Here is a 13601-nt window from a genome sequence, read left to right on the forward strand (position 1 = left end):
CACACACACACACACACACACACACACACACACACACACACACACCAGCCCTGAGTTCAAGCCCCAGGCCTAGCACAGGCTCGTGCACACACACACACACACACACACATGCACACACATGCACACACATACCCCATAGTGCATAGGTTTTAGGGGCTCCATTTCTCCACTCAGCAATATGAACACTACCCATATCAGGTAATCCTTCAAAACAGTTCTTAAGGTCTGTCATAATACTCCAGTTTCAGACCACCATCATGTATGCAATCAATGCTTTTGTGCTGGGAGGTGAGTGCTGAAGGAGTAACTCAGAGCTACACATGTGCCAGCCACTAGTGCAGATTAAATGCATTTCCTGCTATATCCTAAAAAAAGCCCATTTCCTCTGACAAAAATGTGGTGGTAAGGGAGCTGCAATGGGCATGCCATTAGGTAGGCTGGCAGATATGGGAACCACCCTCCTGTGCATGTCTTCCTGGCTATTAGGTCCCATCAGTGGAAACCCTCACTGCCCTGGCTCTGACCCCTCCAAACCAAAAGGCAAGAGTAATAGAGAATTAAGTCCATGTAAGACTTAGGAAGTCAAAAGAGAAGCCTTCAATTTCCTAAAAGGCTTAAATGTGTTCTGTGAGGCCCAAAAGGTGAGCTTAAGACCCATGGGCAGGGCTGAGAATGTGGCTTAGTGGTAGAGTTCTATTCCTCAGTACCAGAAAGTGGCACTGTGGCTCAAATGGTAGAGTGCTAACCTCGAGCAAAAGAAGCTCAGGGGACAGTGCCCAGGCCTGAATTCAAGCTCCCGGACTGGAGGAAAAAAAAAAAAAAAGGTCCATGGGCAGAAGGCATGAAACAGATTTTGACTCAATATAAAGAATCTGAATCAAGACCGAACAATGCAATGAATGCTCTGCAATTTCATAACGTGGTAAATCCTGGTCACTGGAAGACAGCAAAGTAAATTATCCAACTTCAGGCACAGGAAGGAGAAGCAGACCACATGACAGTAAAGTCTCTTCACCCTGAGATGGCGCTGCACGGCATCATAGGGAACCTGTACTCCTGTCAGAGGGCACCACAGCAGTACCCCAGATGTTCCCAACACATCTGGAGCCTACTTTGCATCCAGAAGAGTATCTTCCAGGGTATTTCAGATCCAAGGGGAATATTCATATCTTACTGCAAACCAAACTATGTAGAAATGAACCACAGCTAACACGACAGAAACACCATAAGCAACAAGATAATGCTTGTGCTCCCCCTGCTCCTCCTGGTTGCAAAAACTTAATCAGCTTTAGGGCCCATCTGGCAGTTGACATGCAATTATCTAGGATGCTGAGCATGGCTACTCATGCTAGTCCAGGTATCTGAAGTAACATGCCCAGCAGTAGGCTGCTGCTACCCAATACACCCAAAGCCACGAAAGGCCAGGAAGGGCTGTGCAGCTGGAATCCTGCAGCAAGGGTCCTCTGAACAGGGAAAAGTACATCCTAGCAGAGCTTTGCACCTTTGTGGACATCTGGCTCAGGGCCACACTTCCCCAAATGTCCACTCTCTAGACTGGCCAGGCAAGGGTAGGGAGGCGGTTCTAGGGAATCTCAGGGATTTTCAAGGGCTGGGAACCTAACCCTTTCCAAAATTAGCAAAAGAGAGCTGAGAGAACTCAGAGCTCAGCCTCTGCACCTCTGAAGTACTGGAAAGGTAGTCTGTGATCCCCAACCACCCTCACTTGCCCGTCAAATGTGCAGCCCGATGAAAGGGTGCACTCAGACAGGGAAAGCCCTCAGTGTCAGGGGCTACCCAGCCCTGCTCACTGGTTGAGCCCATCTCCTCTGTCCCATTCTGACTTGTTTGTTCTTTCTTAAAGAACATGGTGAGTCAGGACATAATAATCACAAGTATACTTAAACTTTTTAAAAGAAAGAAAAATAAGCCAGGTGTTGGTGACTCACGCCTGTAATCCTAGCTACTCAGGAGGCTGAGACTTGAGGGTCACGGTTCAAAGCCAGTCCGGGCAGGAAAGACCATGAGACTCTTATCTCCAATAAACCACCAGAAAACCAGAAGTGGGGCTGTAGCTCAAGTGGAAGAGCGTTCACCTTGAGCTGAAGAGCTGAGGGACAGTGCCCAGGCCCAGAGTTCAAGCCCCACGACCAACAAGAAAAAAAAAAAGAAAAAGAGAAAGGGCTATTTTAATACTTAAAGATTTTTAAAAGCAGAAGAAACACCAGCCTGAAGCAGGCTTTGGGAGGGTGGTTTGTTGCAGACTTCCTTGCTGTCCTGGAGGCAGAGCTGGCTTGAGTGAGGTGAGCAGTCTCAGTCAGGGCTCCTCTCCAGGCAGGCACCAAACTCAACCTACCTGGCTCTGCTGCATGCAGAGGGCAAGGCGGGGAGTGGGTGCTGGCTCAGACCATTACCTCTCAATTGAGGCACAAAGCACACACACACAGCTGACAGCATCTTCTGGGGGCAGCTTACATCCTAAAGGGCTGCAAGAGCTGGGGACAGACCTTCTGGACAAAGGCATCAGGGCAGTGTGAGGATTGCTAGATCCACCTCAAATCAAGCTTCCCAGATGATTCACATCCACATCCCTGTACAAAGAGGCCATGTAACACGGCAGTAAGCACATGGCCTCTGGACCCAGACCACATGAGTGCGCATTTCTACTCTGCCCATTACTAGCAGTGTGCCCCTGGGCAAGCCACTTAACCTCTGCACACTTCCTGCCATGAAATATCAGCACACACCTCAGGGCTGCTGGGAAGTCACTGAGCTAACACACAAACCTCCTAGACCAGCCACAAACGTCAGCAGTCCCGGTCAAAGGCCCACTCGTGGGGATGCGGAGGCTCTTGACTGGCCCGTGCCCAGGCCACACCTTGCCCAGCTTCTAGAGGAGGAACAGTGATGGAACCTTGCTCTGAGTCACTTTTTAGGATGATGGAGGAAACACTAGCTCCTAAGCCCAGAGTCCCAGCTGGGACCCTACTCCACAGGGAGCCAGAGAGACCCCCTTGTAGTCTCAAAGAGTGTGGAATGACACCTCAGCAAAGCAACAGCCTCTCTCAAGGCACCTCAGAGACCAGGAGAACATGAAACCATGCAGTGCTGGCCTCCATCTAGGGAATGGGCCAGAAGGAGCCATTGCTTCAGTGATAATTCACTGATAGCAAATTTTGGGAATTCTTGATCTTTAGCTGAGACAGGACATGGAGTCACCAGGGGGAATCTGGTTGTTTAGTCACCAAAGCTCCTGGTACAGCATGTGGACTGAGGTCTGAGAGGGAGCATGGTGAAGGGTGAGGGTCTGAGTATGGGATGCTCCTGAAGCTCTTCTCATGGATGTCAGGACAGAGGTAGAAGGGATCAATGTCTGGAAAGCAGGCACATGGATTCAGCTGACTTCCTGGTGTCCACATCACCTCTGTTAGCTCTTCCCTGGGACACAGTGCTACATACAGTTTAAAACTCCAGCAGGGCTGGTGAGACTGGGAGGCACTAAGGAGTACCAGTACCAGTATGGCTGCAAAGTGGCCTGTAGGCACTTACCAGAAAGCGGACATCATCAAAGCCATTCAGAAGCAGCTTGCTCTCATACTGCTGCAGCCCGATCGACTCCAGCCACTCCCCGACGCTCTGCTCCAGCGTCCGAGAACCTGACGAGAGAGGAATCGGCAGACGCTTGAAAAGGGAAAACCCATTAAGGCGGTAGCAGCGGCACTCAGAGGAAGACAGATGGCACTGCCACATCATCGTCATTACCATAAAGCAGCCAAACTAAGTACAAGAGACCAGAGAGCAGCAGACACACAGCTTGTCTTCTGTGTGCAGACCAGGGACAGAATTGCCCGGCACCACACACAACTACCCCACCTTGGGCGGCTGCTGCCCACTCACACCCCTGGGGTCAAAGCTGCTCCTGGGCCACTGTGGCACATGCACGATCTTGCCCCCAGGTCAGGGGAAGCCAACCCCCAACAGTCTCCAGGGCAACTCCTCATCAGTGTTCACACTGAGGCGTGGCACAAAGTCTGTCCCCAAAGACACAAGAGGGGGCCGGGAGAACTCCTAAGGGCCTGCAAGCCTGGCCGCTCCTCTCATCCATGCAACTTCTGGAGCCCCTTGGGGGGCAAGTTCTGTGACCTTGCAGCAGAAACTGGTCAGGAGAGAGCACACATCTTCATGCAGCTGAGGGGCACAGGCACACAGCGAGGGCTCCAGGAAGGAAGCAGCGGCTGCTGTTCACAAGGACCCAGCACATGCAACACAAGCAGCACAGAACACGGCAGGGGGAGAAAAGAGACTTTTACTTGTTTTCCCCCAGCAGTCTCGGAATAAGCAAACCATGGCCCCGGCCCTGTGTACTCAGAGGCTCAAGGCAGCCAGGGGCCAAGTGGGGCACAAGGGCCAGGGTGCAGGACCAGGCTCAGGTGTGGCTCTGCTGGAACAGTAGCATGGTGTTCGACCCGACTGTGTGGCCAGAAGACTAGGGCCCATCCACGGCTAGACTGGTGGCCACTGAGTGGAGCATCTCTGGGGCCAGGCGCTGGTTGAAGAGCTGCCTTCCTGGGTTGGGCTGGCTTCCAGGGGCTGGGCGTTCATTTTCTTCCTCTGATAGTGGCTGTTCCTGTGACTTGCCTGCCTTGCTCCAGTAGAAAGCAAGCAGGCAGAATTCAGTTCTTGACTAAAGAAGACAAAACCCAACCAGATAGAAGAGAGAAAAGGAAGCGGTTCTCTGTTAGTCGAGCTGCGGCAGCTGAAGTCTCTTCACGTTCTGGGTGCTCTTTCTTTGGCTGAGTGATAAAGATGCAGCTGTCTTCCCGGGTCTCGGATCTTGTCAGTCTCCTCTCTGGATGACATTTATTTGCAATGTTCTTTGGTCAGGACAGGGATTGTGGTGATGCAGGGGAACCAAGTTCAGCCCTTCCCTGGATGTTCTGAGCCAAATGCCTTTACCCCCACCTACTTCTCTGGTTCTTGTGGCAAGAACAGGTACAAGGAGGAAAAGGGAAAAGGGGAGGAAAAAAGAAGCTGCAAAGCAGGACAAATAACCACAAAAACATCACCTCCAAGGAACTCTTGACACGATGAATGTCATGCTGCCAAAGTCATTCTGCCATTCTCCGGCACTCTGCCCTTCAGGGCAGGACAATGCAAGTTGCTTGGTTATCTTAAGAAACCCTCTGCCTCTCCTCCTATGTCTTCTGCTGAATAGATAGTAGTCAGGAAGCCAGTGCCCTCTAGATGCAGCAGTCTAGGGGCTCATGGAGTGCCCCTGTCCTTGAACGGGGAAGACTGCTCCAGGAACCTAGGCGGCAGGCTCTTGAATGTCCATGAAGTCCCGTGGTCCCGGCTGCTGATTCATTCCTGCTTTAATCCCCCAGTCCGGCAGCTGTGGTCCTGCCTGCTGCTGGTGAATGTGTGCTCACAGAGCTGCAGCACAATGCTTTGTCTAAAGGCTCCTGGGCTCCACGCTGCCTGCTGCCAGCTCCACAGTCCTTGCTCTTTCTCATGTCTGGCCCTCCCCTCCCCTCCCTCCCTTCTCTCCCTCCCCCACTTCTATACTCAGGAAAATACATCAGGGATCGGACATCGGAGCAGAAGCTGCCGCTGCCTCTGCCGCTGCTGCTACTGCTGAGGGAGGAGAAAAGCAGACCAGCATCAGAGCAGGGTGACAGGTTCCCGGTGTGTGATGTTGATGATACAAATGCAAACCTGAGGGGAGATGATGAAACTCCTGAGCTGGAGGGGCTAGGAACCCCCTACCCAGAGAATAGAGAGGGATGGTTCCTGCTGTTCTGGCCGACAATTTCTAGGACAGCCAAGAGAGGGGACAGAGGAATGACACTGTCTAACGGTATAGCCCAGAAACAAAGAACCTTTCCACCTGCCACTTTAAGGAAACAAAACAAGGCAGCTGCTCCTGACATTCCTCAGGTGAGTGTCCCAGACAACTGGTGAGGAAGGGGTGGCAAAGCTCTCCAGAGCCCACAGGAGAAGCACCATGCCCAGACAAGAACACATACACTGTGCAAGTGACAGCAAGGGACAGGAACAGCCAGGCCCAGGGGAGACCAGGACCAAATCCAGGAATGCTAGGGAGGGACAAAAAAGTTCACACACAGACAAGGACCATGTGTCACCCTGTAGTATCCTGTGAGACACCTGTGTCTCAATAGGCTGCAGACAGGCATTGGCAGAAAATAGGCTTTGTGTCCAGTGCAATCAGAACTCAGAAGGATCTTGTACTTATCAGTAAAACCTGGATGACTTTAGCAAAAGCAAGTGCAAAAGAAGCAGTTCCCTTCTGCCTGACAGAGCAGGCCTCCTGGGAAGGAAGCCAGAATGGTCTATAGGGGAGGGAATGCTTTATGGCTCCTGGACTCCTGAGAAGGTGGCAGAGGGTTGAGTGAGTTGTAAACATGTCTGCTGGGGATTCAAGGAACTAACTCCATCCAGTGCTGGCAGCCAGGGGTTCTCAAACAGGAGCAGGGCTCTGGTCCTGGGTCCTACCCTTTAGGGAAGGACCCTCTGCTAAGCTGGACATACTGAGCAGCCTCACGCTTGGCTCAGGAGGCCTGTGGCATGACCCACACCTCTTCTAGCTGCCAGCGTTGGAGTGTAGGCCTCTTTTCCCCATCTGCAAACCCAAGGACAACTGAACTCCAATGCCAACCACTCCAAGTTGACAGTCATTAATGCTTTGGTTTGAGCTAAAAGATGGTTCTCTATGAGGACTTGGGCACAGCTCCTCATGGCTCAATCAGAGCCCAAGCATGAGCAAACCTCTCTATGATCCTTGGCCCAGCAGTGGTGTAGATACTGTATGCTGGGGCTTTCTCCTGCAGCAAGGCAAGAGACTCCCATCTGGGTGGTCACCAGCATGTGCCTGCTTTAGATTTCCCTAAGCAGGGCGTATGGGAGGATAGCTCAGAAAAATAAGCAGTAAGCTAGCTGCCAGTGGCTCATGCCTATAATCCTAGCTACTCAGAAGGCTGAGATCTGAGGATCGCAGTTCATAGCTGCCTGTGCAGAAATGAGACTCCATCTTCAATTAACCAGTAAAGTGCAGGACTGGGGATGTAGCTCCATAGAGCATCAGCCATGAGCAAGAAAGCCCAAAGTCCTGAGTTCAAGCCCCAGTACTAGTACAAAAGAAAAAAAGGAGGAACTTAGGAAGGAAGGAAGGAAGGCAGGAAGGAAGGAAGGAATGAAGGCAGGCAGGCAGGAAGGAAGGACGGACAGAAGGAAGGAAGGAAAACATTCAGACAAACTGTGGTGAGGTCCAGAACCAACATCACTCAAACTCCCATGGGTGGGACTAGACTGTAAGGGAGAGCTCAGTGCTAGCCAGCTCAGGAGAAGGCTCTTCCATAGGTGCTGTCACAACTCCTGGCCAGTCACATCCAAGGATGTGGTGTTTTGAGTCAGACACCACAAGTAACTTCAGTTACTGCTCCCTGGACACAGAGGGGACAGGAAAGCAGACGGTGGCCTCAACTGAACTGAATGTTCTTCATTCCAGCCCTGACTGTTCCCAAAACACAGCTTCAGTGCCTCAATTCTGAACAACTATTTCCATCAGAACACTTGCCCTTTGGAAGAGTCTGCACAGGACAGTAGAGTGTGAGATCACTCGGTAGAGTGCAAGAATCTGCCTGGAAAAGGTTCCACAGGCTCCTAGCCAGAAGAGCTATGTGGGTGACGGCATAGTCCACATGTGTCAGGCTAGTGAGTGGACAAGCAGGGCCCAACTCAGCACAGCCCCTCTGCTAGAACCCAGGAAGCAAGGTGGCTAAAAGGAGAGCTCTCAAGACTGAAGAGGAGAGCAGTGATGATGAGACAAGCCAGGAGAATAGACACTCCTATTTTCCAGGTGTGACAGTTGCCCTGGCAGGCACTTTAAAGACAGATTCCTGACAGACAAACACACCATGACCCCATCACCATGGGAGCCCAGCCCAGTTGCCTCCCTGGTCCCATTTCACACAGGGATGGAGACAAACCCCATCCCAAGGGCACAGACATGAAAAGAGTGGCCAATAGCAGTGACACGTGGTAAAGGTGGCAGATGACCGAGAAAACTGTAAAACAGGAACAGACACAGGAGGAAACAGAAAAGTCAACTCACTAGCTGACACACGGAGACAGTTTGAAACCCTGGTCCAGCCCCACATTCTGCCACAGCCACAGATGAGGCAGATGAAAACCATGTGATCATGACAAGCTGGCTCCAGAACCATCTCAGGAGCTGAGGGTACCAGCACTAAGGCGCCCTGAGCAATTTGAACCAATCTGACAAAGCCCATACCTTAAAAAATAGCGAGTATGTGACAATTAATCATTAAACCATTTTCCTTTTGAGATGCAGTCTCAGATTCACCTTACACTCTTTCCTCTCCAATATGCAGAAGGAGTTGAGTCAACAATATCAGCATGGTGGCTGTCCACACATGGGAGACCCTTAGCTGTATGAGCATGTTGCTGTCTACAGCTGCCCCCGCTCCCCCCTCCAACACTTGTCTTGTGTCAGAAAGAAAACCTGATCTCGAAAGAGCCAGAGGCACTGGTCCATAAGGGAAATGGCTGGTTGGTACAGTACCTGAGATCTTCTGCTGTTCCTGAGAAAAGTCAATCCCTTCTCCGATGGAACTCATGATCTTCTCAATCTGAAGTGGAAGGAAGAGGAACAAAGAGGACAGGCAGTCAGGCCTGGGGTCAGCATTGCCAGCTTATCATCACTGTCACCCAGGCCTGGACACTTGAAGATCTAGCACCAACATGCGCACAATCAGAACTTTCATCTACAGCACTTTCTCCTGCCTAGCCCACAGGTGTGAAGAAGTGCTCTGAAGGAGTAAGATGGTGACAAGTTGGGCTCAGTTGATAAAAATGCCAAAGAGCATTTTTCTGGGCATAGGTGTGTCATTCCCAGCCCTAGCAGAGTGTGGGTAGAGGGGGCAACCTTAGGCCAGCCCTGCATACTTCACTGCTCAAGCTAGAATTTAAATTCCCTGAGAGAAGTGTCTATGCCAGCTTTGTTCCATACCACACCCAAGTGCCTACAGTTGTGCCTGGCAAACTGCAAACACTCTACAGAAAACTGACACTGTGTGATTGCCACCTCAGGAGTACAGAGAATGTCTAAGGCACCTGCACACAGGAAACTTTTTTTTTTTTTGGTCGGTCGTGGGGCTTGAACTCTGGCCCTGGACGTCGTCCCTCAGCTCTTCAGCTCAAGGCTAGCATTCTACCACTTGAACCACAGCACCACTTCTACCTTTTTTTTGCTTATGTGGTGCTGAGGAATTGAACCCAGGGCCTCATGCATGCAAGGCAAGCACTCTACCACTGAGCCACCTTCCCAGCCCCGGAATCTCCCTTTTTGCTGCATGAAGGCCAGCAGTCATGGATAGAGCTCTGCTCTGAGAGAAGGGACACAGATACTCCCCTTCCCTGGACCACAGCACAGGCAGCAGACCCCAAAGCATCCATATGTCCTCAGCACCACCCCTGGTTCAGGCCACCTGTCCCAGCCATCTGGCTTTGGTCACTCTGGGCCAGGTCTGAGCCCTGTACCCCGGAAAACCTGACCAAGGACAAGTCCAGACAGTGAGAAGGAACGGCCTTCTCCTTCTCCCTTCTCCTTCCTACTTGGGTTGCAGTGATAATGAGCTCATTCACTGTTTTTTCCAAAGAAATTAAAAAGAGGACTTTTTGTACCCAGACTTGGATGCTTTTTCCTCTAAGTGCAAGTAAGGAGCCTGAGTCTGACAATCAGAAAAACAACTCTCCAGCTGGCCTCCAGCTGGCAGACAAAGAGGACCAGCTGACACCCAGCAGAAGAGCATGGGGCAAGCATCACTTCTCTCCTGAAGCCAAGAGCTCTGCAGGTATTTTCCTTCAGCCACAGAAATGACCCAGCCTCAGACTGCCTGTTAACACAGACTGAAATCTCCCCGAGTTCAGCAAAAGCACAGGGAAGCACAACAGGTATGTCTCCTGGAGGAAATGGGAGGCACCTCTACTTCAGGCCCCAGCAGTCCAGAGACTGCCCCAGTATAGGCTTGCACTGCTCCTGGGGAAAGGGCCAGCCTTAGGCAGCCCTTACTTTAGCCCTGCCATTTCAGATGCAACAACTCAGCACACTCCAAAGCCTCCAGGCTAATTAAAAAAAAAATTATGGCAGGCCATTGGTGGCTCACGCCTGTAATCCTAGATAATCAGGAGGCTGAGATCTGAGGATTGCAGTTCAAAACCAGCCTGGGCAGGAAAGTCTATGAGACTTATCTCCAATTAACCAACAGAAAACCAGGAGTGGAAATGTGGCTCAAAGTGGTAGAGTGCTAGCCTTAGATGAAAGAGCTCAGGGACAATGCACAAACCCTCAGCTCACGCTCTAAGACTGGCACAAAAAAAAGTTAGGAAGGAAGGAAGGATGGAAGGAAGGAAGGAACTGCTAATAGTTGCTATTCAAAATTCAAAAGATACTGGTATCTAGTAAGCAAAATTCAAAAGATACAAAATTCAAAAGGCTGTTCAGAGTACAGTGTCCCTCCTACCCTGGCTTCACAGTTGCATAGTTTTCTCTGGAGGTAAGTGATGGAATCAGTTTCTCGTGGATCCTTTTGGATTGCTTCTACTCAAATCCAGGTAAACATGAGAACATATTCCATGCCCTCCACCCCCATGAGAGACATTCTAAATGTGTACTTCAGTGTCACACTTCTGCTGTTGAATAACAGATCTTTTTTCCACAGTTCACAATGGATGAGCCACCAGACTGGTGTATGGTAAAGTATTTAACCAGTCCCCTGGATATGTGGTTACTTTCCAGTCTTTTCTCATTCTAAACAGCACTATAATGAATACTATTTTATACGTGGCTTTGTACACATGTGTAGGTAGGCCTACAGAGTAACTCCTGTGTATTTCCTGCAGTGCTGCAGGAGTCAGCAGGAGCTCATCTCCTACCCCATGCCAATTTTGGTAAAGGTCTTCCAGAATTGGAGTGCTTACTAGTTCATCTCACTGGGTCACCTCATTTGCGGAAAGCTCCTATTCAGAACATTTGTTTTCTTACAGATTTAAATTGTGCTCTGTAACATCAACAGCATGGTATCTGATTTCCTGGAGCACTTTCTCTTCCACTTCTCAAAGATAGCTCTTCTCTTCTAGGCCAAGCTATTCCATGAGTTTCACAGTCAATCCTGGCACTAGTGATACACCAGAGCTAGTTCTCAGAGCCTAGGCTACCTGATGAGGTTAGAAAGCCTCAAAGTGGCAAATGACCTGCCTATTTGTCTCCTTCCTTTCTTGTGACATCTGTAAGCAAGAAGTAGGTTGTTCCAGGCATGGAGACTTCTGACATGGGGAGAAGGGCAATTATTCACAGAATAGCTCCATCAAATTGGATCCCTCTCCTAGCCAAAGTGGTGTGTAGATGTGTTAGAATCACTACTGCAAGCACCTTGAGGGTTAGAGTTGTGTTTCCTTACCATTTCACCCCTTGAGCCTGGTACCCAGTAAACAAGTAGTCTATTGATTAAATGAATGAACTGTAGTTCTGATTTATCTAGGCTCAGCAATAAAAAAAAAACTATTTTCCGAGGCCAAAAGGATACCAAGGGTGAGCTAGGTACTGGTGGCTCATATCCTCAAGAGGCTGAGATATGAGGATCAAGGTTTGAAGCCAGCCCAGGCAGGAAAGTCCATGAGATTCTTATTTCCAATTAACCACCATAAAGCCAAAAATGGAGCTGTGGCTCAAGTAGCAGAGCACTAGCCTTGAGTGCAAAAGCTCAGGGACACCATCCAGACCCGGAGTTCAAGCCTCCAAACTGGCCAATACTAAGGAATAGTAAGGGTGGAAAGAGAGCTCAAATAGAGGGGTGACTCCAAAGTATTCTTGGAAATAATGTCAAGTCCTTCATATTATGTATTTTATAATTACCATCACTTAATATCCCACCCCCAGCAGCCTCTAATTCTCCTCCCCTGGCTGCACAGTTCCTGATATTTTGCCAGAGTACTGTCTGATGTGAGTGAGTAGAGCAGAACACCCTGCTGCTTCTCTGCTCAGCTCTTTCCTGGTTGCCACCAAATGTCTCTACAAAGGCAAACACATCCTGGTTTCCTTGACCTACCCCCTCAGTGGCTGTGTAGACTCTAGACTGCAGAGCATCTGGGAAATGCTAGTGCTGTCAGGTGTTTTTACCCAACCTTGGACAATGTGTTTTATAGTTCTGTGGACTGTCATAGCCAAGTCAAGCTGAGAAGACTCTAGTTTACAGTGGAACTGAGAACACCGGATAGTTTATTGACAGCCTGTAATCCAGAACCCTTTCTTTACAATCAGAACCTGCTAAAATGGAAGCTCACAGACTGAAGGGGCTGTACGCCCAGGTTTGAAAACCCAGGGAATCTGAAACTCATCTTTTCTTCATCACCTCACAGCCCAACCAGCAGAGAAAGAGACCATGACTTCTTTAGTCTACCAAAGAAGAGTGAGCATTGAGAGACAGCATGCAGACCACTCTGATCCACATACTTCATGTATTTTAACCACTCAGGTTGAGCTGAGAAATAATCTGATTAGGCTACCTTCTCAGCAACATCTGCCTCCTAGGGAAAGAAGGACAGGTGGAATGTAATGGAAGGGAAGAGCTTACTGTTCTCTGCTTTTTCTGTTGTTTGGATGACATTTTTGAGAAATGGCAATGCTTTAATACTGCACTTCTCATGAACTATGATAGAAAATGTGCATTCATGTTGGTTAAGATAAGGCCTGAAAAGTTATAATAGATTCTTGGAAATGTTCTATTTTCAGGAAGTATGCAGGATGATTCTTTTTAGACTTCCTCTTCCATCAAGACTGTATAAAACATATTATCCATATGGCTAGGGGAAAAAAGCAAAACAAACACTGGCAATACTGCTGCTCAAGCCATCTGACACCTGCCAGAGAGCCATGGGATCCCAGAAGGCAAAGGGAGGTAGGTGGGCTTGTCTATGGACAGGCCTCCTTCCCTCTACCCTCCCCACTTGCCTTGGCTGTGGGGCCACTCAGATGGCGACAGGCTTTTCAAATGACACTGAGAATGAGTCGGTTAGGAAAGAAAACTTTCCTAAGTTTCCATGAGTCTTCTGTGCTACCAGGAGCACCATGGAAATACGCCTTCCAGAAGGTGAGACAAATTACAAGCAATGGCTATGCCCATGGGTACCAGTCTTGTTGGTGCCTATAGTCAGGGACTCGTGGAAAAGGAAAAGAGAAAGAGAAAGGAAAGAAATTGCTTTCCTCCCACATCCTTTTTTTTTTTTTTTTTTTGGGTCAGTCATGGGGCTTGAACTCTGGGCATGGGGCTGTCCCTGAGCTCTTGAGCTCAAGGCGAGCACTCTACCACTTGAGCCACAGGGCCACTTCCAGTTTTCTGGTGGTTTGCTGGAGATAAGAGTCTCACAGAGGGCTGGCAAGATGGCTCAGTGGTAGAGCGCTTGCCTTGCATGCCTGAGGCCCTGGGTTCGATTCCTCAGCACCACATAAGCAAAGTATTAAAAAAAAAAACAAAAACTAATTTCTGTTACTAAGAGTCTCACAGACT

At 49.6% G+C, this 13601-nt stretch overlaps 1 protein-coding gene across 3 annotated transcripts in view; it reads right to left on the reverse strand.

Moving 5' to 3' along the window:
* Positions 1–13601, reverse strand: part of Anks1a (ankyrin repeat and sterile alpha motif domain containing 1A) — a 100121-nt gene that overhangs the window by 16881 nt on the left and 69639 nt on the right. For all 3 annotated transcript variants that reach the window (XM_013029641.1, XM_013029642.1, XM_013029640.1), the window contains 2 exons: positions 8600–8666; positions 3547–3653 (listed from right to left, as the gene is read on the reverse strand). In XM_013029641.1, the coding sequence (XP_012885095.1) occupies positions 3547–3653; positions 8600–8666 (174 nt within the window). The remainder of the gene's footprint in view (positions 1–3546; positions 3654–8599; positions 8667–13601) is intronic.

The sequence above is a fragment of the Dipodomys ordii genome, unplaced genomic scaffold, assembly GCF_000151885.1.
Source record: "Dipodomys ordii isolate 6190 unplaced genomic scaffold, Dord_2.0 Scaffold120, whole genome shotgun sequence".
NCBI lineage: Eukaryota > Metazoa > Chordata > Mammalia > Rodentia > Heteromyidae > Dipodomys > Dipodomys ordii.